The following is a 22,964-nucleotide window of genomic DNA, read 5'->3' on the forward strand; positions in this document are numbered from 1 at the left end:
CCCCCCCCCACCCCCCCCCCCCCCCACCCCCCCCCCCCCCCACCCCCCCCCCCCCCCACCCCCCCCCCCCCCCACCCCCCCCCCCCCCCACCCCCCCCCCCCCCCACCCCCCCCCCCCCCCACCCCCCCCCCCCCCCACCCCCCCCCCCCCCCACCCCCCCCCCCCCCCACCCCCCCCCCCCCCCACCCCCCCCCCCCCCCACCCCCCCCCCCCCCCACCCCCCCCCCCCCCCACCCCCCCCCCCCCCCACCCCCCCCCCCCCCCACCCCCCCCCCCCCCCACCCCCCCCCCCCCCCACCCCCCCCCCCCCCCACCCCCCCCCCCCCCCACCCCCCCCCCCCCCCACCCCCCCCCCCCCCCACCCCCCCCCCCCCCCACCCCCCCCCCCCCCCACCCCCCCCCCCCCCCACCCCCCCCCCCCCCCACCCCCCCCCCCCCCCACCCCCCCCCCCCCCCACCCCCCCCCCCCCCCACCCCCCCCCCCCCCCACCCCCCCCCCCCCCCACCCCCCCCCCCCCCCACCCCCCCCCCCCCCCACCCCCCCCCCCCCCCACCCCCCCCCCCCCCCACCCCCCCCCCCCCCCACCCCCCCCCCCCCCCACCCCCCCCCCCCCCCACCCCCCCCCCCCCCCACCCCCCCCCCCCCCCACCCCCCCCCCCCCCCACCCCCCCCCCCCCCCACCCCCCCCCCCCCCCACCCCCCCCCCCCCCCACCCCCCCCCCCCCCCACCCCCCCCCCCCCCCACCCCCCCCCCCCCCCACCCCCCCCCCCCCCCACCCCCCCCCCCCCCCACCCCCCCCCCCCCCCACCCCCCCCCCCCCCCACCCCCCCCCCCCCCCACCCCCCCCCCCCCCCACCCCCCCCCCCCCCCACCCCCCCCCCCCCCCACCCCCCCCCCCCCCCACCCCCCCCCCCCCCCACCCCCCCCCCCCCCCACCCCCCCCCCCCCCCACCCCCCCCCCCCCCCACCCCCCCCCCCCCCCACCCCCCCCCCCCCCCACCCCCCCCCCCCCCCACCCCCCCCCCCCCCCACCCCCCCCCCCCCCCACCCCCCCCCCCCCCCACCCCCCCCCCCCCCCACCCCCCCCCCCCCCCACCCCCCCCCCCCCCCACCCCCCCCCCCCCCCACCCCCCCCCCCCCCCACCCCCCCCCCCCCCCACCCCCCCCCCCCCCCACCCCCCCCCCCCCCCACCCCCCCCCCCCCCCACCCCCCCCCCCCCCCACCCCCCCCCCCCCCCACCCCCCCCCCCCCCCACCCCCCCCCCCCCCCACCCCCCCCCCCCCCCACCCCCCCCCCCCCCCACCCCCCCCCCCCCCCACCCCCCCCCCCCCCCACCCCCCCCCCCCCCCACCCCCCCCCCCCCCCACCCCCCCCCCCCCCCACCCCCCCCCCCCCCCACCCCCCCCCCCCCCCACCCCCCCCCCCCCCCACCCCCCCCCCCCCCCACCCCCCCCCCCCCCCACCCCCCCCCCCCCCCACCCCCCCCCCCCCCCACCCCCCCCCCCCCCCACCCCCCCCCCCCCCCACCCCCCCCCCCCCCCACCCCCCCCCCCCCCCACCCCCCCCCCCCCCCACCCCCCCCCCCCCCCACCCCCCCCCCCCCCCACCCCCCCCCCCCCCCACCCCCCCCCCCCCCCACCCCCCCCCCCCCCCACCCCCCCCCCCCCCCACCCCCCCCCCCCCCCACCCCCCCCCCCCCCCACCCCCCCCCCCCCCCACCCCCCCCCCCCCCCACCCCCCCCCCCCCCCACCCCCCCCCCCCCCCACCCCCCCCCCCCCCCACCCCCCCCCCCCCCCACCCCCCCCCCCCCCCACCCCCCCCCCCCCCCACCCCCCCCCCCCCCCACCCCCCCCCCCCCCCACCCCCCCCCCCCCCCACCCCCCCCCCCCCCCACCCCCCCCCCCCCCCACCCCCCCCCCCCCCCACCCCCCCCCCCCCCCACCCCCCCCCCCCCCCACCCCCCCCCCCCCCCACCCCCCCCCCCCCCCACCCCCCCCCCCCCCCACCCCCCCCCCCCCCCACCCCCCCCCCCCCCCACCCCCCCCCCCCCCCACCCCCCCCCCCCCCCACCCCCCCCCCCCCCCACCCCCCCCCCCCCCCACCCCCCCCCCCCCCCACCCCCCCCCCCCCCCACCCCCCCCCCCCCCCACCCCCCCCCCCCCCCACCCCCCCCCCCCCCCACCCCCCCCCCCCCCCACCCCCCCCCCCCCCCACCCCCCCCCCCCCCCACCCCCCCCCCCCCCCACCCCCCCCCCCCCCCACCCCCCCCCCCCCCCACCCCCCCCCCCCCCCACCCCCCCCCCCCCCCACCCCCCCCCCCCCCCACCCCCCCCCCCCCCCACCCCCCCCCCCCCCCACCCCCCCCCCCCCCCACCCCCCCCCCCCCCCACCCCCCCCCCCCCCCACCCCCCCCCCCCCCCACCCCCCCCCCCCCCCACCCCCCCCCCCCCCCACCCCCCCCCCCCCCCACCCCCCCCCCCCCCCACCCCCCCCCCCCCCCACCCCCCCCCCCCCCCACCCCCCCCCCCCCCCACCCCCCCCCCCCCCCACCCCCCCCCCCCCCCACCCCCCCCCCCCCCCACCCCCCCCCCCCCCCACCCCCCCCCCCCCCCACCCCCCCCCCCCCCCACCCCCCCCCCCCCCCACCCCCCCCCCCCCCCACCCCCCCCCCCCCCCACCCCCCCCCCCCCCCACCCCCCCCCCCCCCCACCCCCCCCCCCCCCCACCCCCCCCCCCCCCCACCCCCCCCCCCCCCCACCCCCCCCCCCCCCCACCCCCCCCCCCCCCCACCCCCCCCCCCCCCCACCCCCCCCCCCCCCCACCCCCCCCCCCCCCCACCCCCCCCCCCCCCCACCCCCCCCCCCCCCCACCCCCCCCCCCCCCCACCCCCCCCCCCCCCCACCCCCCCCCCCCCCCACCCCCCCCCCCCCCCACCCCCCCCCCCCCCCACCCCCCCCCCCCCCCACCCCCCCCCCCCCCCACCCCCCCCCCCCCCCACCCCCCCCCCCCCCCACCCCCCCCCCCCCCCACCCCCCCCCCCCCCCACCCCCCCCCCCCCCCACCCCCCCCCCCCCCCACCCCCCCCCCCCCCCACCCCCCCCCCCCCCCACCCCCCCCCCCCCCCACCCCCCCCCCCCCCCACCCCCCCCCCCCCCCACCCCCCCCCCCCCCCACCCCCCCCCCCCCCCACCCCCCCCCCCCCCCACCCCCCCCCCCCCCCACCCCCCCCCCCCCCCACCCCCCCCCCCCCCCACCCCCCCCCCCCCCCACCCCCCCCCCCCCCCACCCCCCCCCCCCCCCACCCCCCCCCCCCCCCACCCCCCCCCCCCCCCACCCCCCCCCCCCCCCACCCCCCCCCCCCCCCACCCCCCCCCCCCCCCACCCCCCCCCCCCCCCACCCCCCCCCCCCCCCACCCCCCCCCCCCCCCACCCCCCCCCCCCCCCACCCCCCCCCCCCCCCACCCCCCCCCCCCCCCACCCCCCCCCCCCCCCACCCCCCCCCCCCCCCACCCCCCCCCCCCCCCACCCCCCCCCCCCCCCACCCCCCCCCCCCCCCACCCCCCCCCCCCCCCACCCCCCCCCCCCCCCACCCCCCCCCCCCCCCACCCCCCCCCCCCCCCACCCCCCCCCCCCCCCACCCCCCCCCCCCCCCACCCCCCCCCCCCCCCACCCCCCCCCCCCCCCACCCCCCCCCCCCCCCACCCCCCCCCCCCCCCACCCCCCCCCCCCCCCACCCCCCCCCCCCCCCACCCCCCCCCCCCCCCACCCCCCCCCCCCCCCACCCCCCCCCCCCCCCACCCCCCCCCCCCCCCACCCCCCCCCCCCCCCACCCCCCCCCCCCCCCACCCCCCCCCCCCCCCACCCCCCCCCCCCCCCACCCCCCCCCCCCCCCACCCCCCCCCCCCCCCACCCCCCCCCCCCCCCACCCCCCCCCCCCCCCACCCCCCCCCCCCCCCACCCCCCCCCCCCCCCACCCCCCCCCCCCCCCACCCCCCCCCCCCCCCACCCCCCCCCCCCCCCACCCCCCCCCCCCCCCACCCCCCCCCCCCCCCACCCCCCCCCCCCCCCACCCCCCCCCCCCCCCACCCCCCCCCCCCCCCACCCCCCCCCCCCCCCACCCCCCCCCCCCCCCACCCCCCCCCCCCCCCACCCCCCCCCCCCCCCACCCCCCCCCCCCCCCACCCCCCCCCCCCCCCACCCCCCCCCCCCCCCACCCCCCCCCCCCCCCACCCCCCCCCCCCCCCACCCCCCCCCCCCCCCACCCCCCCCCCCCCCCACCCCCCCCCCCCCCCACCCCCCCCCCCCCCCACCCCCCCCCCCCCCCACCCCCCCCCCCCCCCACCCCCCCCCCCCCCCACCCCCCCCCCCCCCCACCCCCCCCCCCCCCCACCCCCCCCCCCCCCCACCCCCCCCCCCCCCCACCCCCCCCCCCCCCCACCCCCCCCCCCCCCCACCCCCCCCCCCCCCCACCCCCCCCCCCCCCCACCCCCCCCCCCCCCCACCCCCCCCCCCCCCCACCCCCCCCCCCCCCCACCCCCCCCCCCCCCCACCCCCCCCCCCCCCCACCCCCCCCCCCCCCCACCCCCCCCCCCCCCCACCCCCCCCCCCCCCCACCCCCCCCCCCCCCCACCCCCCCCCCCCCCCACCCCCCCCCCCCCCCACCCCCCCCCCCCCCCACCCCCCCCCCCCCCCACCCCCCCCCCCCCCCACCCCCCCCCCCCCCCACCCCCCCCCCCCCCCACCCCCCCCCCCCCCCACCCCCCCCCCCCCCCACCCCCCCCCCCCCCCACCCCCCCCCCCCCCCACCCCCCCCCCCCCCCACCCCCCCCCCCCCCCACCCCCCCCCCCCCCCACCCCCCCCCCCCCCCACCCCCCCCCCCCCCCACCCCCCCCCCCCCCCACCCCCCCCCCCCCCCACCCCCCCCCCCCCCCACCCCCCCCCCCCCCCACCCCCCCCCCCCCCCACCCCCCCCCCCCCCCACCCCCCCCCCCCCCCACCCCCCCCCCCCCCCACCCCCCCCCCCCCCCACCCCCCCCCCCCCCCACCCCCCCCCCCCCCCACCCCCCCCCCCCCCCACCCCCCCCCCCCCCCACCCCCCCCCCCCCCCACCCCCCCCCCCCCCCACCCCCCCCCCCCCCCACCCCCCCCCCCCCCCACCCCCCCCCCCCCCCACCCCCCCCCCCCCCCACCCCCCCCCCCCCCCACCCCCCCCCCCCCCCACCCCCCCCCCCCCCCACCCCCCCCCCCCCCCACCCCCCCCCCCCCCCACCCCCCCCCCCCCCCACCCCCCCCCCCCCCCACCCCCCCCCCCCCCCACCCCCCCCCCCCCCCACCCCCCCCCCCCCCCACCCCCCCCCCCCCCCACCCCCCCCCCCCCCCACCCCCCCCCCCCCCCACCCCCCCCCCCCCCCACCCCCCCCCCCCCCCACCCCCCCCCCCCCCCACCCCCCCCCCCCCCCACCCCCCCCCCCCCCCACCCCCCCCCCCCCCCACCCCCCCCCCCCCCCACCCCCCCCCCCCCCCACCCCCCCCCCCCCCCACCCCCCCCCCCCCCCACCCCCCCCCCCCCCCACCCCCCCCCCCCCCCACCCCCCCCCCCCCCCACCCCCCCCCCCCCCCACCCCCCCCCCCCCCCACCCCCCCCCCCCCCCACCCCCCCCCCCCCCCACCCCCCCCCCCCCCCACCCCCCCCCCCCCCCACCCCCCCCCCCCCCCACCCCCCCCCCCCCCCACCCCCCCCCCCCCCCACCCCCCCCCCCCCCCACCCCCCCCCCCCCCCACCCCCCCCCCCCCCCACCCCCCCCCCCCCCCACCCCCCCCCCCCCCCACCCCCCCCCCCCCCCACCCCCCCCCCCCCCCACCCCCCCCCCCCCCCACCCCCCCCCCCCCCCACCCCCCCCCCCCCCCACCCCCCCCCCCCCCCACCCCCCCCCCCCCCCACCCCCCCCCCCCCCCACCCCCCCCCCCCCCCACCCCCCCCCCCCCCCACCCCCCCCCCCCCCCACCCCCCCCCCCCCCCACCCCCCCCCCCCCCCACCCCCCCCCCCCCCCACCCCCCCCCCCCCCCACCCCCCCCCCCCCCCACCCCCCCCCCCCCCCACCCCCCCCCCCCCCCACCCCCCCCCCCCCCCACCCCCCCCCCCCCCCACCCCCCCCCCCCCCCACCCCCCCCCCCCCCCACCCCCCCCCCCCCCCACCCCCCCCCCCCCCCACCCCCCCCCCCCCCCACCCCCCCCCCCCCCCACCCCCCCCCCCCCCCACCCCCCCCCCCCCCCACCCCCCCCCCCCCCCACCCCCCCCCCCCCCCACCCCCCCCCCCCCCCACCCCCCCCCCCCCCCACCCCCCCCCCCCCCCACCCCCCCCCCCCCCCACCCCCCCCCCCCCCCACCCCCCCCCCCCCCCACCCCCCCCCCCCCCCACCCCCCCCCCCCCCCACCCCCCCCCCCCCCCACCCCCCCCCCCCCCCACCCCCCCCCCCCCCCACCCCCCCCCCCCCCCACCCCCCCCCAGGCAGGGGCTGATGGGAATTGTAGTCCATAGCATCTGGAGTGCCAAAGGTTCGCCACCACGGCTAGCCCCTTTGGATGGGGAGCTGGCCACGGAGGAGCAAGGTGTGGCCGTTTCGACTTTTCCTTGCTGGCTGTTTCCTCCTCTCCTCCAAGGCAAATGTCTGTCTGTGGACGGTACGGTTTGCAGGGGGGAGGGTCCTCAGCCAGCTCTAATGCCATAGGACCCCTTTTATCCAAAGGAGCTGATCTCTGTAGTCTGGACATCCGTAGCAGTTCCAGAGATCTCCAGGTTCTACCTGGAGGCTGGCAACCATACACCCACAAGGGAAAGCAACTACAGTGGTGGCGAACCTTTGGCACTCCAGATGTTATGGACTACAATTCCCATCAGCCCCTGCCAGCATGGCCAATTGGAATTGTAGTCCATAATTGGCCATGCTGGCAGTTGGCCATGCTGGTAGGGGCTGGCATGCTGGCAGGGGCTGATGGGAATTGTAGTCCATAACATCTGGAGTGCCAAAGGTTCGCCACCACGGGGGTAGGAGTTACAATAGGAACATGGCAAAAGGGAGGGAAAACGCCGCACACAAATGAACACACACCTCTGATAGGAGCTGCCTTCTCCTGAAACGTCTTCGTTTGGGAGAACAGGTTGTGGGTTTTCCAACACCGAGCTTGCTGCGCAACGTGTGGTTCTTCCCAAAGCTCAGTCCGACCAGCCCGTTTGCTGAAGAACTGGCTCGTTTCCCGCGAGGCGTTAAGCTGCTCCTTACCTTTTGGATCAAGCTTGCAAACCGCAGGTTTCGCGAGAAGGAAATGTTTAGAACGGTGTTATATGCATTTTCCCCTCGGTTCTCCAGCGCCACTTCGACGGCCACCCTCCTCCTGGAATTCTCTATGACAAAAACGGAGGTGTCAAAAGACAGCGCGTAGGACGAGCAATCCGAATGCGACTTTCTCAGGATACGTCTGCAATACTCCCTATGAAAAGAGCAAACATCACAGCTGAGTGCAAAGGAGTTTCCCACAATCCTCCAGGACGTGATGTCTTGACGGTGCATGGCAGGAACAAGCGATAGACCAGTGGTGGCGAACCTATGGCACTCCAGATGTTCATGGACTAGAAGAAGAAGAAGAGTTTGGATTTATATTCCCCCTTTCTCTCCTGTAGGAGACTCAAAGGGGCTGACAATCTCCTTGCCCTTCCCCCCTCACAACAAACACCCTGTGAGGTAGGTGGGGCTGAGAGAGCTTCAAAAAGCTGTGACTAGCCCAAGGTCACCCAGCTGGCATGTGTGGGAGTGCGCAGGCTAATCTGAATTCCCCAGATAAGCCTCCACAACTCAAGCAGCAGAGCTGGGAATCAAACCCGGTTCCTCCAGATCAGAGTGCACCTGCTCTTAGCCACTGCTCTTAGCCACTACGCCACTGCTGCTCCAACTGGCCATGCTGGCAGGGGCTGATGGGAATTGGAGTCCATAACATCTGGAGTGCCAAAGGTTCACCACCACGGCGATAGACCAAGCCGGGGGCACCAGCTATGGCTCATGTCGGGGGCAGCGGAGCGGCAGGAAGGATGCTCAGATCTGGCAGGAAGCTCTTATAACCCAAGCCTGGAAGGAATTTCATTTAGAGGGACACTCCGTAGAGCTTTTTAAAAATTAAAAAAAACAGACATCTGTTCAGTTTGCCAGCCACCAGATGGGGCCCAGAACTCTCCCAGAATTACAACCTGATCTCCAAATGACAGCGGTTTCTCTCTCTCTCTCTCTCTCTCTCTCTCTCTCTCTCTGGTTGTAACTGAAAATGATTTAAATGTTATTATAAGCTTTCCTACAAAGATTTATCTATATCTATATCTATATAGATAGATAACTAGATAGATAACTAGATAGATATCTAGATGTCTAGATAGATAGATAGATAGATAGATAGATAGATAGATAATATCCCACCTTTCCTTGTGGTTCAGGAAAGCTTATAATAACATTTAAATAATGATCAGTTACAACCAAAGATAAAATAGGAAGGCTCAAATCCCTCTCCCACTTAAAAGATGCTTACCATTTCCTACAGGCCAAAGAGGCAGGCTTTGCAACACTTCCTGGAGATATCCAAGGAGGGCTCCCCCTCATCACTTAAGGGGGTCCATTCCACAGAGCTGGAGCCACTGTGGAAAAGGCCCCGGCTCTGGCTGATGCCTGACGGGCCACCGTGAATGGTGGGATCATCAACAGTTGGTGCACGGGGCAATATGGAAAAAGTCAGTGCTTCAAATGTGTTGGTTCCAGGTTGTAAAGGGCTTAATCAGGCCCCCCCCCCCCGGATAAAATGGCTACTTTGGAGGGTGGAATGTATGGCATTATACCCCCACCCCCGGTACCTCTCCTCCTGCAATCCCAGCCTTCCTAGGATCTGCCCCAAAATCTCCAGGAATTTCCCAATTTAGAACTAGCAACCCTATAATCTGATGCAATTCCAATGCAAAGAGACAGACTGCGGCCTTCAAATTCAAGAGGACCATTAACCAGATTTATGGAGAAGTCGATTTATGGCTACCAATCTTGATCCTCTTTGATCTGAGATTGCAAATGCCTTAACAGACCAGGTGCTCGGGAGCAGCAGCAGCAGCAGAAGGCCATTGCTTTCACCTCCTGCCTGTGAGCTCCCAATGGCACCTGGTGGGCAACTGCGAGTAGCAGAGAGCTGGACTAGATGGACTCTGGTCTGATCCAGCTGCTTTGTTCTTATGTTCTTATGTTCTTAACCACATTTGCTGCTGATTGGTTTAAATCCTGGAAGCCAGGTTGAGAGCATCTGGGTAAAAATTTAAGGGAGAGAAAAACAGCAGTGATCTCGTTGTAGGGGTCTATTACAGACCCTCAAGCCAGACTGAAGAGCTGGATGAAGCCTTCCTAGAACAGAGGACCAAACTTTCAGAGAAGGAAAGAAGTCGTAGTAATGGGAGATTTCAATTATCCTGATATTTGCTGGGAGTCAGACTCTGCCAACAAATTTCTCACTTGCCTTGCAGACAATTTCATGGTGGAAGAAGCTACAAGGGGAACGGCTATTTTAGATCAGCTTCTAACCAATAATGATAACCTGATAAGTGGAGTGGAAGTGGTAGGATCCTTAGGTGGGAGTGATCATATTCTCCTGGAGTTTGTTATACAGTGGAAAGGGGATACTAAGTGTAGTCACACATCCTTGACTTTAAGAAAACAGACTTCAGTAAGCTTAGGAAACAACTGGATGTGATCCCGTGGTTGAAAATGCTAAAAGAGAAGGGAGTGCATGATGGATGGAAATTTCTTAAAAGTGAGGTCTTGAAGGCACAATTTGAAACAGTTCCGATGAGGAGGAAAAATTGAGGTGTCTAAGGAAGCCAGGATGGATGTCTAAAGAACTTTCAACTGAGCTAAGATTGAAAAAGGACATGTACAAGAAAAAACAATGAAGAGAGAAGTGTCTAGTGGGGGTGCCACAGGGTTCTATCCTGGGCTCAGTGCTATTCAATATTTTCATCAATGTCTTGGATGATGAAATCGAGGGCATGCTAGTCAAATTTGCAGAGGAGACCAAATTAGGAGGAGTAGCTAATACGCCAGAGGACAGTCAGGATTCAAAATGACCTGGATAGGTTAGAGCTGTGGTGGTGAGTCAATTGGCCATGCGGGCAGGGGCTGATGGGAATTGCCCGCATGGCCAATTGAGCTGTGGTGGTGAGCCAATTGGCCATGTGGGCAGGGGCTGATGGGAATTGTAGTCCATAACATCTGGAGTGCCAAAGGTTCGCCACCACTGGGTTAGAGAGATGGGTCAAAGCTAACAAAATGAACTTCAACCGAGATAAAGGTAAGATACTCCACTTAGGCAGAAAAAATGAAATGAACAGATACAGATGGCTTGACAACACCACATGTGAAAGGGATTTGGGAGTCTTAGTAGACCACAAACTGAACATGAGTCAGCAGTGGGATGCGGCAGCCAAGAAAGCCAATGCAATTGGCTTTCAATAGGAGTATAGTGTCAAGGGACGTAATCGTACCTCTCTATTCTACATTGGTCAAACCTCACCTGGAATACTGTGTTCAGTTCTGGGCACCGCAATTCAAGAAGGATATTGACAGGCTGGAACGGGTCCAGAGGAGGGTGACATGGTAGCCATGTTTAAATATTTGAAGGGCTGTCATGTTGAAGTGGGAGCAAGCTTGTTTTCTGCTGCTCTAAAGACTAGGACAAGAAGTAATGGGTTCAAGGTGCAGGAAAAGAGATTCCATCTAACTGTTGGGAGGAACTTCCTGACAGTCAGATTTGTTTGACAGTGGAATACACTTCCTTGGAGTGTAGTGAGTCTCCTTCTTTGGAGGTTTTTAACCAGAGGCTGGATGGCTATCTGTCAGGGGTGCTTTGATTGTCTGTTCCTGCATAGCAGGGGGTTGGACTTGATGGCCGTTGGGGTCTCTTCCAACTCTATGATTCTATGATTTCCGAAATCCTTCTCTTTCAGCAGCATCTCGCCCTGCTGACTGAGGCATTCTTCTCTCGATGGTTTACTCACATGGCACTCGGAAGGTCAGCTTTAGCATCAAGGACCAAATTAGGGATGCAGTGTTCATCCTCATTGCATCCATTCCAGAAAGGCACCTGTGGGGGAGAGGGAAACGGGGATTGGAGTCTCTGGTTTCTACAAAGGTGATATAAGTGAGCACCTGAAACATTTATGGGTAACTCCAAATGCATCCTTTTAAGAAAGGTATTACCCTGTTTCCCCGAATATAAGACATCCCCTGAAAATAAGACGTAGTAGAGGTTTTGCTGAAGTGCGAAATATAAGGCATCCCCCGAAAGTAAGAGTAGCAAAGTTTTTGTTTGGAAGCATGCCCGACGAACAGAACACAGAAAAATAAGACATCTCCTGAAAATAAGACATAGCGCATCTTTGGGAGCAAAAATTAATATCTTATTTTCTTTTATTTTCGGGGAAACATGGTATTCATCACCTCTACACTAAGATGTTGCTAAGTGCAGTGATAAGCTGAACGTTTTGTCCAGCGGTACACGTTTCCGTCTGGACTGCTCCAAATAAACTGTGAAGCACAAGGATTCCCCATCTGTGGTGCTTTAATTCACACCATCCAAGATCTCTAACCCTACCTTTCTCTTCCCATTCTTATTAATTAATTAAACAAACTTATAGGCCGCCTCATCCCCGAAGGGCTCGAGGCGGCTCACAACATGGCAGTTCCAACGAACAGCAAATCAACATAAAACTTAAATCCCTTAAAACCTATACAACAATGAATTAAAACAGCAATATTTTAAAACAAAATTGTTTAAAACAAAATTGTTTAAAATTCTCCTTCATTCCTTGCTCCCACTGCCACCCATGTGGTCTGTGTTCACCATGTTGACCCCTTTCACTTAGAAAAGCCCATAACCCCCATTTGCAAGGCTGGAGCTGCCTTTACTCAAGTGTAATGATTGCCACACACAGCGACTTTCAGGGAGGTCGGCCACCCGTCATCCAGCACCGGACCACTGTCAGAACCATCCAAGGCATAATCAATGGAGAAAGTCATGGGCTTCACGTAATCGGCCGTGTCCTAGAAAAAGGAACAGGCAACCTGTTTCAACCTAGACACAATTGTTGTCTTTCAACTGCAGAGTTCAACACCGAAGTTGCCTTCAGAGTAGCCCCCGGCTCATAGCAGAAACCCTCACCATAACGTGGAAATCCAGCCGGTCACAGTGTTCTTGCCCCGCAAACAACATGGCCGCCTTGTGGGCGTGCCGGTCTCCATTTTCATCCAGATGGGCGCGTGGGACGTACCGGCGTTCGTCAAGAGTGACGTTGTAATTCAGTGCTGAAACGATCGAGGATTGGTTCAGTTTTTTCCCCATAGGCAGCAGTTCATTCCAGAAGTGAAAACCATCTCAAAATCAAAACACACGTGTTTTTTTTAAAAAAACCCTGATCTCTCGCCCATCCTGTTCCCATGGGGTTGCCTAACCTGCAGAGATGGGGGTCAGGAACTCTGTGCTCATCTCGAATCCTGGACCTGTTTGCACACCTGGAATTTTGCCTCTTACAGGGCCTACCTGCTGGGCAGATACTAAGTCTGCTACTACTCTTGCCTTCGGGAAGTTTTTAAGTTCTTGTGAAATCAAAGCACCGAGGAATGACTCAGCACTTTTTCCTGGTGAACTGACAGAGCTAGCAGAGCGCAGATGAGGTCGCTGCCCCCTCCCCAAGGTCGCTGCCCCCTCCCCAAACTCTACCACTCCCAGGTTCCAGGCGGCAGATCTGCAGCGACTCCCCAGATTGGAGCTGGAAACCTTGAATGTGGGACCTCTTCTTTACACTGGTTCATATGAGCCGTCGAGCTGAACCTTAAGCAGGTTTTATTTACCTTAAGCAGATTTAACAAATTTAAAGTTTAATTACATTCGTCCTCTAGTTTAAAGATTTCAAGAAATAATTGACAGTAAATAAAACAATCTGAGGCAACGACGTCTGCTGAGGCGACTTTCACTTCACGTCACTCTCACACCCCTTTGCATCTCTGGGACCGTAACAGGATTCAGCTCCATTTCTAAACTCTCAAAATTTCTTCCTTTTTCTTTAGCAATTCGACATGTCATCTAACACTATAGAAGGGATGGCGAACCTTTTCAAGACCGAGTGCCCAAATTGCAACCCAAAACCCACGTATTTATCGCAAAGTGCCAACACAACAATTTAACCTGAATACTGAGGTTTTAGTTTAGAAAAAAACGGTTGGCTCTAAGGCGCACATTACTCAGGAGTAAGCTCGGAGAAGCAACCGTGCAACGTTTCGAATGGGTGAATCACGACCCTAGGAGGGTTTACTCAGAAGCAAGCCCCATTGCCAGCAACCGAGCTTACTCCCAGGTAAAGGATCGTGCCCAGACTAGCCTAGATGTGTGTGTGTGTGGGGGGGGTGATTTTCAGCCCCCCCACATGATGAACTCTGTGCGCGAGTGCCCACAGAAAGGGCTCTGAGTGCCACCTCTGGCACCTGTGCCATAGGTTCGCCACCACTGCACTATAAGTTGCTCTCTTGTGTCAACGAGTGACCTCGCTCTCTCACTGCCCTTTCAGTCCCCTTCCTTGTACAACTTACCTCTCACTTTAAAGAACGCACACACAACATTTCAAATCGTTAACAGGCTTTGTTAGAAATTCAAATTCTTCCGTGGGGCAGATGCACAGGGAGAGCATATGCAGACAGAGGGAAGGGAAGGAAATGGCCGCTCACCCACGCTGGCTGTCTGAAAGTGCGCCGAGAGGAAGACAGCTGTGAAGCAAACCAGGGCAGACAGACACGTGGCTTCCTTTCCGTTCCGGGTGCAGTCCTTGTTGAAGATGTTGATCTTAAGCGGATCAAACTGGACGCTGGCTCGGATGCGGACCACACTGCGGGACCTTAAGAGGAAAAGGCCGAACCTGCTGAAGTATTTTGGCAACCCAGAATCCTGTTGCCCGGGCCAACACTGTGGCTTCAATGGCTGCCATTGCAAAATGGCAATGTAGCTTGAATGTAGCTTGAAGCAGCAGTGCCAAAATTAGTCAGGGATGTCATGATATAAAAAAGAGTAAAAGTTCACCAAAAGGTCATCTTCTAAGTTAGCAGAAGTTTGCAAAACCCAAAGGCCGGTGACAGTCAGTCTAGGGGCGAAGGAGCAGTTAACCTTTAACATGATTGATGAGTTCAACTGTAACTCTAGACCCGTGGTGGTGAACCTTTGGCCAATTGGCCATGCTGGCAGGGGCTGATGGGAATTGTAGTCCATAACATCTGGAGTGCCAAAGGTTCGCCATCACTGCTCTAGACAATTGAGAGGCTGATGCCGGGGTGGGGAAAAGTATCCTGTTGGATGTATGCATTGTATATGCTATGCTAAGTAGAGATAGAGTCTGAGAGTGTTGAGTTCTGTATGTGTTCAACTGTGCTGTTGCTGAAGAGTTCTGTATAGTTTTATAGTCTTGTATAGAACAGACTTGTGTAAACTTGCAACTGCTAATGTAAAACCTTCCCATGGAAAGAACATCTTGCGTGGAGAGTATTCTTTTCCTAAGTGTGGTAGAAGGCTGCAGTGAGTGCAAGAAGACTAAAGACCTTCTCATCTTACCAGAGTAGCTCCGCTTTAAACTCTGCTGATAAGGGAAGGAGTCCTTGAGGATCTGTTCAGAAACTGCCATGGCTGGCTTACATCAACAGCTCACTCTTATGCCTGAAGATCTAAAGCCAGGGCTAAGGAGTGGCTAAACACTGCACAGGTTGGATCCCACCAGCTCCTTTACTCAGTCGCTTCTGCTTCCACCCTCCCTGCAGCCACCCAAAGCCACGTGGCTTTTGTCCACAGAGGGTCCACCATCCCTGGCATAGCCTTCTCAGTAGCCAAAGCAGGGTTCCCTTCTCCCTCTCTGGACAGAGGAAAAGCTACAACTATACAGCACCATAGTTTGAAAGAGGATTGGAATTTCTTGGCATTAGGCTGTGGATGGCAGCTCTCCCGTTATCGAGTCTGGGCTCCCACTGCTACAAAATGTCCCCTGTACCATCTTCTAGTACAGGGTCTGCAACCTGCAGCTCTCCAGATGTTCATGGACGACAATTCCCATCAGCCCCTGCCAGCATGATTGGTGAGTTCAACTGTAACTCTAGACCCGTGGTGGCGAACCTTTGGCACTCCAGATGTTATGGACTACAATTCCCATCAGCCCCTGCTAGCAATTGGCAATTGGCCATTTAATAAGCCTCCACAGCTCAGGCGGCAGAGTGGGAATCAAACCCGGTTTCTCCAGATAAGATACACGAGCTCTTAACCTCCTACGCCACTGCTTTAAGGAGTGGCATAAACCCCTTTAAGGAGAGAAGGGGAGGATATAAATTCAAACTCCTCCTCTTCTTCTTCTAGAGGAAAATATGGCTCTTAATAAAATAAAATATTTAAGTTGAGTTATTTTGGAGGGACACCCGGATAGCCCAGGCTAGCAGGATCTCATCAGATCATAGAAGCTACCCTTGGTGAGCACTTGGATGGGAGACCAGACAAAGGAAGTCCAGGTTTGCGACGCAGAGGCAAACAATGGCAAACCACCTCTGTATGCCTCTGCCCTGACCTGGATGGCCCAAGCTAAGCAGACCTTGTCAAGCTATTGGAAGTCAAGCAGGGTTCATGAACTACAATTCCCATCAGCCCCTGCCAGCATGGCCAATTGCCAATGTTCATGAACATCTGGAGAGCCGCAGGTTGCAGACCCTAGTGTAGGACTCTCTTCTGTGCAAAATTTCCCAGGCTTGCCCTGCATTTCAGCCTGAGCGTCCTTCACATCTTTATAAGACTGGAATGTCAACCTGATTCCCCCAACCACGTGTCAATCTGTCCAACCGCACCCGGAGCATAACTAACCATAACAGCACAGCATTTCCGAGGGAGCCCACGGCCAGGTCGACCAGCCCATCTTCATTCAGGTCCAACTGCCCATGGATGCTGCACCCAAAATACATCAACCTCGGAGAAAGGTCTGCTGCTGCGATTCTCTGAAAAGTGGCAGAGGGGGGCACCTGTCAACATTCCACCCAGGGTGTGTCCCACACAAAGAACACACAGCTAAAATACATCAGGGGTATTGCAGGACACGGGGTGATAATACCAGAGGGGTAGTTGTGCATATAAGCAACTGCAGGACAACGGCAATGGATTTCTGGTGGCCCCTTAAAAGACTAACAATGTTTATTCCAGAACCTTCCCTGAACCAAAGGTCTCTTCATCAGATGCACAGGATTATACGTCTGTTAGGTCAATGCCTTTATATTTACACCAGAAAGGCCAGAGTGTGGAGATGAAGGCCATTGCATTCCTTAGGGGGAGGGCGGTCTATAAACCGAATAAATAAATAAATAAATAAATAAGTTTCAAACAAGATCCAATCGAAAGAGTAGTCTATCCTCTTGGAATGGATCTGCCCTCCTGCACTTTCTTAGATTCCTCCTGTCCTCGAATTAGGACTAATAAAAGGAAACACTTCTTCACGCAACGTGTGATTGGTGTTTGGAATATGCTGCCGCAGGAGGTGGTGATGGCCACTAACCTGGATAGCTTTAAAAGGGGCTTGGACAGATTTATGGAGGAGAAGTCGATCTCTGGCTACCAATCTTGATCCTCTTTGATCTGAGGTTGCAAATGCCTTAGCAGACCAGGTGCTCGGGAGCAACAGCCGCAGAAGGCCATTGCTTTCACCTCCTGCACGTGAGCTCCCAAAGGCACCTGGTGGGCCACTGCGAGTAGCAGAGAGCTGGACTAGATGGACTTTGGTCTCATCCAGCTGGCTTGTTCTTATGTTCTTACTTATTTATTTTTTGCATTTTTATCCTGCCTAATTCCCCACAGGGCTCAGGGCGGCGTACAACCACTTAAAAATAGAACATAATCGAATATTACCCTTGTTTTAAACTGAATACTCTTTGTAGCTCTCTTCCTCCCTTTCGGTTGTTTGCATCCTTTAATATAAACGCATCCAGTCGAACGGATGTATGTTCCATGCATCTGATGAAGTGAACGCATGAAAATTTGTGCTGGGGTATATTTTTTGTTAGGCCAGGTTAGTATTTAAATGGGAGACCACCAAGGAACACCAGGGGTGCTGTGTAGAGGAACATCACAGCACCCCTCTGTTAGTCTTGAAAATCCCATAATGGGTCACCAAAAGTTGCCATACTTTACACACACACTTTTGTGAGTCCTTAAATTGCCACTTGATTTTTGCATATCTACATGAACAGAGGATGTATAATAATACCACTACCACTACCACTACCACTACCACTACTGTTGTTGTTGTTGTTGTTATTGTTGTTATTGTTGTTATTGTTGTTATTATTAATATTAATATTATTTACATTTGTATACTGCCCTCCACCGAAGGGCTCAGGGCAGTGAACACAGAGTATACAATCAGAGCACAAGGTAAAATCAACAGCAACCAAGAATAATTAAATGGTGGCTCTGTACATTTTAAAACTAAACCCCGTTAAAACACAGCGTTCTAATTACAAAACACAATAGATGGCGTCCCACATCCTAATCCCCTTAAGAGGGGGGGGGGGACGGCAGGGTCTACTGAAGCAACCAACTGAACGAGGGGATACCTTTGCAATCTTTGCTCAAGTGTTGCAGAGATACACTAGCGTTTTCAACCTGGTGCATCCTGGAACATGCATAAACTATGAACAAATTCACTGAAAATGTATATGTATGAGATTGCTTGGTATGGAATCGGATCACTGGACCAGGTCTTTTGTTTAACTAGCAACAACTCTTTGGTATCCTGGGTCCTTCTAAGCAGGTTTCAGTGAGATCTTTAAACTGGACAGTCTCAGTTCTGGAAAGCCATCTGCGTACACCCCCTCCCTCTGCTCCTGCGTCTTCAGCTGAGGGCTGAATCCTACCTGCTTATATTTCCGTACAAGGTTGTCCTTGTAGGCATGGAAGACATATATGGCTCCCTGGTGCTCATCTTCGAGAGGTGCGCCCACAACGACGTCATTATAGGAGTCCTGATTCAAGTCTGGAACAGATGCTATGCAGGAACCAAAGCGGGAGTTCTGGTAGCTTGGGAAGTCTTCCAGGGTCCCATTGGCAATAAATCGGTCCTGGAAGAAAAGGGAAACAATGGAGAAAGAAAATAGATCAGGAAGAAGAAGAAGAAGAAGAAGAAGAAGAAGAAGAAGAAGAAGAAGAAGAAGAAGAAGAAGAAGAAGAGGAGGAGGAGGAGGAGGAGGAGGAGGAGGAGGAGGAGGAGGAGTTTGGATTTCTATCCCCCCTTTCTCCCCTGTAGGAGACTCAAAGGGGCTTACAATCTCCTTGCCCTTCCCCCCTCACAACAAACACCCTGTGAGGTAGGTGGGGCTGAGAGAGCTCTGAGAAGGTGTGACTAGCCCAGGGGTAGGGAACCTTTAACACTCAAAGAGCCATTTGGACCCATTTTCCACGGAAAAGAAAACTCATGGAGCCGCAAATACTTTTTGGCATTTAAAATGAAGAAAACACTGAGTATTTTGGTTTTTTACCTTGACGCACGATTTGTATAAAAGGCAACTCTCCTCTTTCCTCAACTTCTGCCTTCTCGTCAGGGTCCGCTTCAAACCCTGATTGTGACCTTTTCCCATTCTGTTTCCTCCTTTCCCCCTTGTTCTGTCTCTAATATTTCTACCCAGCTTTCAGTTATCTTTTCAGCTCCCCCCCCATCTGTACTACATTCAACCCCCTACCCTGCTGTTCCTCCCCTCTCTGGGGCTTTTCCACAGATCTATCCCTCTCTCTCTTCTCTCTCTCTCTCTCTCTCTCTCTCTCTCTCGTCTCTCTCTCCTCCATTCAATATCTTCAGCTTCAGTGTCCTTCTCCTCGGAGCCTCGTTCGGCCACCCCACCCCCCTTAAATCCTGCCCCAGTGCCTTCTGGGGCGTTTCTCCCCTCATCCTGCAACGAGGCCGGGCCGGGGAGAGTTGTTGCCGCCGTGACTCGCTCGGCGGCCTGCCCCCGCAGCGCTCAGCCCGTTGTCCCTCAGGCCGGGGCTGGGCACCTTGCCGCCGCCGCCGGGGCTCGGGGCTGCGTGGCCAGACCGAGGCCTGCTGCTGCTGGGGCGTTGGGGCGTGCAGCTGCGCCGGCGCCTGGCGTCTGCCCCGTCAAGTCTGGGGAGGAGCCTCCAGGCACCCCCGGACACCCACGCTCCCGCATGAATGGGGAGCGTGCAGCCAGCATCCCGGCCTGAACCGGGCGCTGCTTTTTTCTCCCCTCCCCTCAGGGTAGAATCCTGAGAAAAAAGCAGCGCCCGGCTCAGGTGGAGTGGCTCCTCCCCAGACTTGACGGGGCGGGATATGTCGTGGTTTTAAAATGTTGTTGACTATCTTGTGGATATAATTAATGGGAGAGCATGATATTAAAAATATAAAGAAAATTATGGCCTGCCAGATGCTTGAGAACCACTTCAGTTTTTGCATTTTAGGTAGGCAATAAGAACATTAGTAAACATTAGTAAATTAGCTAGTAAATGCGGTTTGCTGTGCCAGGACTTCAAGTCTTCGAGAATGGTCTACAAATCAGGCTAGTGGGCTGGTTTCAAAGTGCCCAAATGCAGATGTAATTAAAAACTGTGGTTAGAACAAAGATTTCCTAAAACAAGAAAAGCCCTATCTTGCATAGCATGCAAAGTAAGGAGGGAGGAAACTGGAGGATTTTAGAATCATTCACGTCTTGAACAAACTCTGGTTTATTCATGATATCTAAATACAAGATTTGATTTGTGAAATGAGGACTATTTAAAAATAAGAGGGCCTGCTGAGGTTTTTTTTTAAGAGTTCACTGTGTTTCTCTTTAGCCTGGAGTGGATTTGATTTTCAATACAGACTCAATGTCCCCGCAGCGCTCGGCCCGTTGTCCCTCAGGCCGGGTGCTGGGCACCTTGCCGCCGCCGCCGGGGCTGCGTGGCCAGACCGAGGTTCGTTGTTGTTGGGGCGCGCAGCTGCGTCGGTGCCTGAAAAGCCCGTCACACTGGGGAGCAGCCTCCAGATGTTCCTGCATGAATCGGAGTGTGTAGCTAGTATCCGGCCCTGCTTCTGAGCCGGGCGCTGCTTTTTTCTCAGGATTCTACCCTGAGGGGAGGGGAGAAAAAAGCAGCGCCCGGCTCAGGCCGGGATGCTGGCTGCACGCTCCCCATTCATGCAGGAGCATGGGTGGAGGCTCCTCCCCAGACTTGACGGGGTGGGCGCGGGGCGCCGATGCAGCTGCACGCCCCAGCAGCAGCAGGCCTCGGTCTGGCCACGCGGCCCCGAGCCCCGGCGGCGGCGGCAAGGTGCCCAGCCCCGGCCTGAGGGACAACGGGCCGAGCGCTGCGGGGGCAGGCCGCCGAGCGAGTCACGGCGGCAACAACTCTCCCCGGCCCGGCCTCGTTGCAGGATGAGGGGAGAAACGCCCCAGAAGGCACTGGGGCAGGATTTAAGGGGGGTGGGGTGGCCGAACGAGGCTCCGAGGAGAAGGAAGAAGCTGGGGAAAGTGGAGGGTGGAAAGGAGAGCGGAGGTGACTAGGAGAGAGGAGGAGAGAGAGACAAGAGAGAGAGGGACATTGCTGTGGAAAGGCCCCAGAGAGGGGAGGAAGGGGCCATGCCAGGAGCCGCACGACAAGCAGGAAAGAGCCGTTTGCGGCTCGCGAGCCGCGGGTTCCCGACCCTTGGACTAGCCCAAGGTCACCCAGCTGGCGTGTGTGGGAGTGCCCAGGCTAATCTGAATTCCCCAGATAAGCCTCCACAGCTCAGACGGCAGAGCTGGGAATCAAACCTGGTTCCTCCAGATCAGAGTGCACCTGCTTTTAACCACTACGCCACTGCTGCTCTCCTTGTCAAGCTATTGGAAGTGTGTGATATTGGAATATCACGCACAATACTTAATATTACCCATCACCAACATTTAATATTTGAAACAAAACATCCTTATTTCAGTCATTATTTTCTCCCTTAGAGACTAAGTGGGTAATGTGTTAATTGGATAAATGTTGTAAGTATTGGATATGTGTGTTTTGTGGCTGTTAATTGGTTTTTTTTTAAATTTCAATGACAACTTTTCGTATTAAAAAAAAGAAGAAGCCGCCAACCAGGGTTAGCCACCAGCGTTTGGACGGGAGACCACCAAGGAAGGCAAAGGCAAACCACCTCTGGTCATCATGGAAAAGTGAAAAATGAGAGAGAGAGAAATGAGAAAGAAAGAAAGAAAGAAAGAAAGAAAGAAAGAAAGAAAGAAAGAAAGAAAGAAAGAAAGAAAGAAAGAAAGAAAGAAAGAAAGAAAGAAAGAAAGAAAGAACGAACGAACGAACGAACGAACGAACGAACGAACAGATGGGGAATCTGTGTACTGCGAAGGAAGGAAGGAAGGAAGGAAGGAAGGAAGGAAGGAAGGAAGGAAGGAAGGAAGGAAGGAAGGAAGGAAGGAAGGAAGGAAGGAAGGAAGAAAGAAAGAAAGAAAGAAAGAAAGAAAGAAAGAAAGAAAGAAAGAAAGAAAGAAAGAAAGAAAGAAAGAAAGAAAGAAAGAAAGAAAGAAAGAAAGAAAGAAAAAGAGAGAGCTGGCAGATGTGAGAAGGGCAAAGAGAAACAGAAGCCCTTCCCGTGGTGGCGAACCTATGGCACTCTAGATGTTCATGGACTACAATTCCCATCAGCCCCTACCAGCATGGCCAATTGGCCATGCTGGCAGGGACTGATGGGATTTGTAGTCCATGAACATCTGGAGAGCCGCAGGTCGCAGACCCCTGAGGCGTGTTCAGTTCTGAAGGGAGGTTCCGTAATGCTGTTATCTCTGGGGCAGGCAAAGAGAATTCCCAGGGGAATGCGCAGTCTGGTCTGGTCTGCTCAGTGTCTCAGAGGGCTCAAGACTAGCCCCACAAGCTTCCAAATCAAAGATCTGTGAGGCCAACCACGTCACTCACCTCTTTTGGAACATAGACGTACACCCTTCCCCTCTCTCGCCCTTCGCTGAAGTACATGGGAGCTCCGACCAAGAGGACATCGGTGACCCCGTCGCCATCAACATCTGCCGAACTGATTTCACTTCCAAAATAGGCACCAATCTGAAACAGAAACATCAGGGAGTGGGGGGGGGGGGGCGAAAATATGTATATGAAATGAGAACTGCAAAGGGCTGTGCTTCTGTGCTTTTATCGGCTTCCAAGAAATCAGAGGCGCTTGGAATGACAGGAATTCCTAAAAGAAGCAATTTGTCATCTCCTTGTCTAGACATCTCTCCGGAAAAAAAGCCCCAACAGATTAAAAACTTTGATCCTAGAAGATTAAGGGTCACGTTTGTTTCCTCCCTTTCTGACGTCGTTTTCATCTAATTGCCTAATGTCTATGGCGAGAAGGATTAATTTATTTATGTTGGGAGACGGGTATTTGCATCAAGCAAAGGGACACACTCTACCAGCCTACAGATCCTTGGCTGGCTTCCTAGGTGTCTTTCCTACGCAGAGTCGATTGTGTCTGCAGGCCCCAATCTCTGGATGATCTGGAACGCTTAATTCCCTTGCGGCTGGCTCAAGTTTCTCCACTCAAGAGGCAAAACCGGAATCTGATGGGTAGCAGTTTAAAGAACAGCTAAAGGAACAACTTTGTGTAACCCCCATGCTCAGAATGGGTTGACCCAGAAAGGGGTGGAGACCCAAAGCAGCAAGAGGCTGCAGAGCTCATGTAGTTGGAGGAGACAAGGCTACCAGACTCGGACCTTGGTTGTATAAGCCCTTAACACCTTGTTAAGGGTTTTTTGTGTTTGTAATGGGTGAGAGTTCTCCTGGAAACCTTCATCATGTTGAATCCTGTTCACCAAGCCCTTGGAGTCTTCAGGAGCCAACCCACTTGCAAAGAAGAATTGGAC

The 22,964-nt window shown here is 61.1% G+C and overlaps 1 protein-coding gene across 1 annotated transcript in view; it reads right to left on the reverse strand.

Moving 5' to 3' along the window:
* Positions 1–22,964, reverse strand: part of ITGA11 (integrin subunit alpha 11) — a 148,520-nt gene that overhangs the window by 44,011 nt on the left and 81,545 nt on the right. The window contains exons 13-20 of the mRNA XM_048482089.1: positions 22,024–22,164; positions 18,000–18,203; positions 15,961–16,091; positions 13,803–13,969; positions 12,244–12,386; positions 12,015–12,125; positions 11,081–11,166; positions 7,290–7,497 (exon numbers count right to left, since the gene is read on the reverse strand). Coding sequence (XP_048338046.1) covers positions 7,290–7,497; positions 11,081–11,166; positions 12,015–12,125; positions 12,244–12,386; positions 13,803–13,969; positions 15,961–16,091; positions 18,000–18,203; positions 22,024–22,164 — 1,191 coding nt within the window. The remainder of the gene's footprint in view (positions 1–7,289; positions 7,498–11,080; positions 11,167–12,014; positions 12,126–12,243; positions 12,387–13,802; positions 13,970–15,960; positions 16,092–17,999; positions 18,204–22,023; positions 22,165–22,964) is intronic.

Source organism: Sphaerodactylus townsendi, linkage group LG17, assembly GCF_021028975.2.
Source record: "Sphaerodactylus townsendi isolate TG3544 linkage group LG17, MPM_Stown_v2.3, whole genome shotgun sequence".
In the NCBI taxonomy this organism is placed as follows: domain Eukaryota; kingdom Metazoa; phylum Chordata; class Lepidosauria; order Squamata; family Sphaerodactylidae; genus Sphaerodactylus; species Sphaerodactylus townsendi.